General features: G+C 36.6%; 1 protein-coding gene across 1 annotated transcript in view; it reads right to left on the bottom strand.

Annotated features, from left to right (window-relative positions):
* Positions 1–2,157, bottom strand: part of GSAP (gamma-secretase activating protein) — a 112,288-nt gene that overhangs the window by 84,845 nt on the left and 25,286 nt on the right. The window contains exons 4-5 of the mRNA XM_006882600.1: positions 1,183–1,252; positions 830–883 (exon numbers count right to left, since the gene is read on the bottom strand). Of these exons, the coding sequence (XP_006882662.1) occupies positions 830–883; positions 1,183–1,252 (124 nt within the window). The remainder of the gene's footprint in view (positions 1–829; positions 884–1,182; positions 1,253–2,157) is intronic.

The raw sequence follows: 2,157 nt of genomic DNA, 5'->3' as shown, positions 1-2,157 counted from the left end.
CAGCTTCTCAAATAATCTTCTCAAACACAGATTAAATGGGCATGGAGAAAGGACACATCCCTCACACTGAGTCAAATTCACAGATAGCTGTCATTGTCTGAGAACAATTTTTAAAAAATATTTGAGTCAACATTTCCATAATGGTGCAACCAGTACAGAAAGCAATTTTGTGCTTCCTTAGAAAGCTAAGAATAAAAGCACCATTTGATCCAACAATCCCTCTACTAGATGCCTGTCACAAAGAAATGAGAGCTGTAACACAAACTGGCGTATTTACACCTACGTTTATTGTAGCATCATTTACAATAGCAAAGAACTGGAAACAACCCAAGTGTCCATCAACTGTGATTGAAAAGAAACTGTGACACATTCACACTAGGCTGTAGTGTCATGCATCACTTAAAAATTACCAAGACTTTGTGACATACTGCACCACAAGCACAAAAAGTAGAACAAGTTATTCTGAGATGCATAAATAATTCAGAAAAGAACAATTACAATCTCCAGAAGGTAATAGAGCAGTTCTGTCCTTGGGGTCACAATGGGTATGAATCAACTCAAAGGTAATGAATTTGGGCTTTGGTGTTTGGTTTTCTAAAAGTAGTGAATAATCACAATACATTAAGTCAATACTTAACCTCCTATAAGAAAAAATATTTATACAGTATACTTGGAATTTCCTGTTCACTTGAAAAAGAAAAAAGATTTGTCCTGCTTGTCATATGTTTGTGATTTCATTATAAGGTAAAACTATTTCTAAAGATATGTGAAATTTGGTTTAATAGCCCATCTTATCTGCCATCATGCACTAAAAGGGTAATTTTAGTACCTGGTTGAAGTTCATTCCTTCTTCCTTCTTTAGTAGCTTGAATTAAACTTACAGCTAGTAGAAAAGGGGGAGGGAGAAATCCATTAAATATAATGGTTTGGATGTGTACATTTTATTATTTTGTACCTGAAATAAAGAACTTCTTAGTGAACGCTAAAGCAGAATATAATGCATCCTTCGTTGAGAAACTGTATAGATTCTTTACTCTGCAAACCTAATTATCTAAGAACATCTTTTTCCCCAAAAAGCCATTACTACGGACTAATTCAATGCCAACTTGCAATATTTTAAAACTCTTAAATGGTGTAATTTAGCTTTTGACATTAAGTAACAGAAGAGACCGATCAACTCACCAAGCAAAGTCTTCCCATTATTGACGGAGCAACTGACAACCTCCAGGTCTGTTTCAAAAGTGTAGAGATGCTATTTAAAAATTACAAAATGTTAAATGTTTTCAAATGCGATGTTCCACATTAAAAAACCCTGTCATTTCACTAACATTCTCATTAGGCCTCTATCAAAGATTCTTTTGGAAGAACATTTCACTTAAACAGTCATCCGTGAATTCATTTATATCCACACTGAGAAGCTGCTGATTAATTTTTAAGAAAAACGTTTGTTAACAGTAGTCATGTTTAGCACTAAAATTTATCCATGAGACAACAGATCACAATGAATAAGGCCACAAACTTGGAACAAAAGGACACCTATGTTCAAACCCTGACTCTGTCACTTGCTAGCCACGTGACCTTGGACAAATTATTTAGTTTCTCTGGTGGCCTAATGGTAAGAAGCTACAATCCTGAAGGCTTGTGATTATTATGTTATGTTATGTTATGTTATGTTATGTTATGTTATGTTATGTTATGTTATGTTATGTTATGTTATGTATGCCATCCAGTCACCTGTGACCCCATGTACAGCAGCTCTGAACCCTGCCCTGTCCTGAGCCAGTCTCACTAATTCTGATACACCAACACACATTGCCCCAGTTACTGTATCAATCCATCTTATCTAGGGTCTTCCTCTCCTGAGCTGTCCCTCTACCCTTCCAACTATGATGTCCTTCTCCAAGAACTGATCTTTCCTGGCCACGTGCCCCAAATAAGTGAGATGGAGCTTCAAAGTCCTAGCCTCCAAGAAAAGACTTGGCTTCACCCTCTCTAAGACAGACATATTTGTTTTCATGGCAGTCAAGACCCCTCTTCAGCACCACAAATTGAAGGCACCTATCTATTATTCTTCTGTCATCCTTTGTCATTGTCCAGCTCTCTGAAGCATAACAAGTAGTTGAGAAGACCATGGCCAAGATTAGGCACAACTTTATA

Source organism: Elephantulus edwardii, unplaced genomic scaffold (assembly GCF_000299155.1).
Source record: "Elephantulus edwardii isolate Elephantulus edwardi_28Jun2011 unplaced genomic scaffold, EleEdw1.0 scaffold00022, whole genome shotgun sequence".
In the NCBI taxonomy this organism is placed as follows: domain Eukaryota; kingdom Metazoa; phylum Chordata; class Mammalia; order Macroscelidea; family Macroscelididae; genus Elephantulus; species Elephantulus edwardii.
This window is presented reverse-complemented; position numbering and strand designations above follow the sequence as displayed.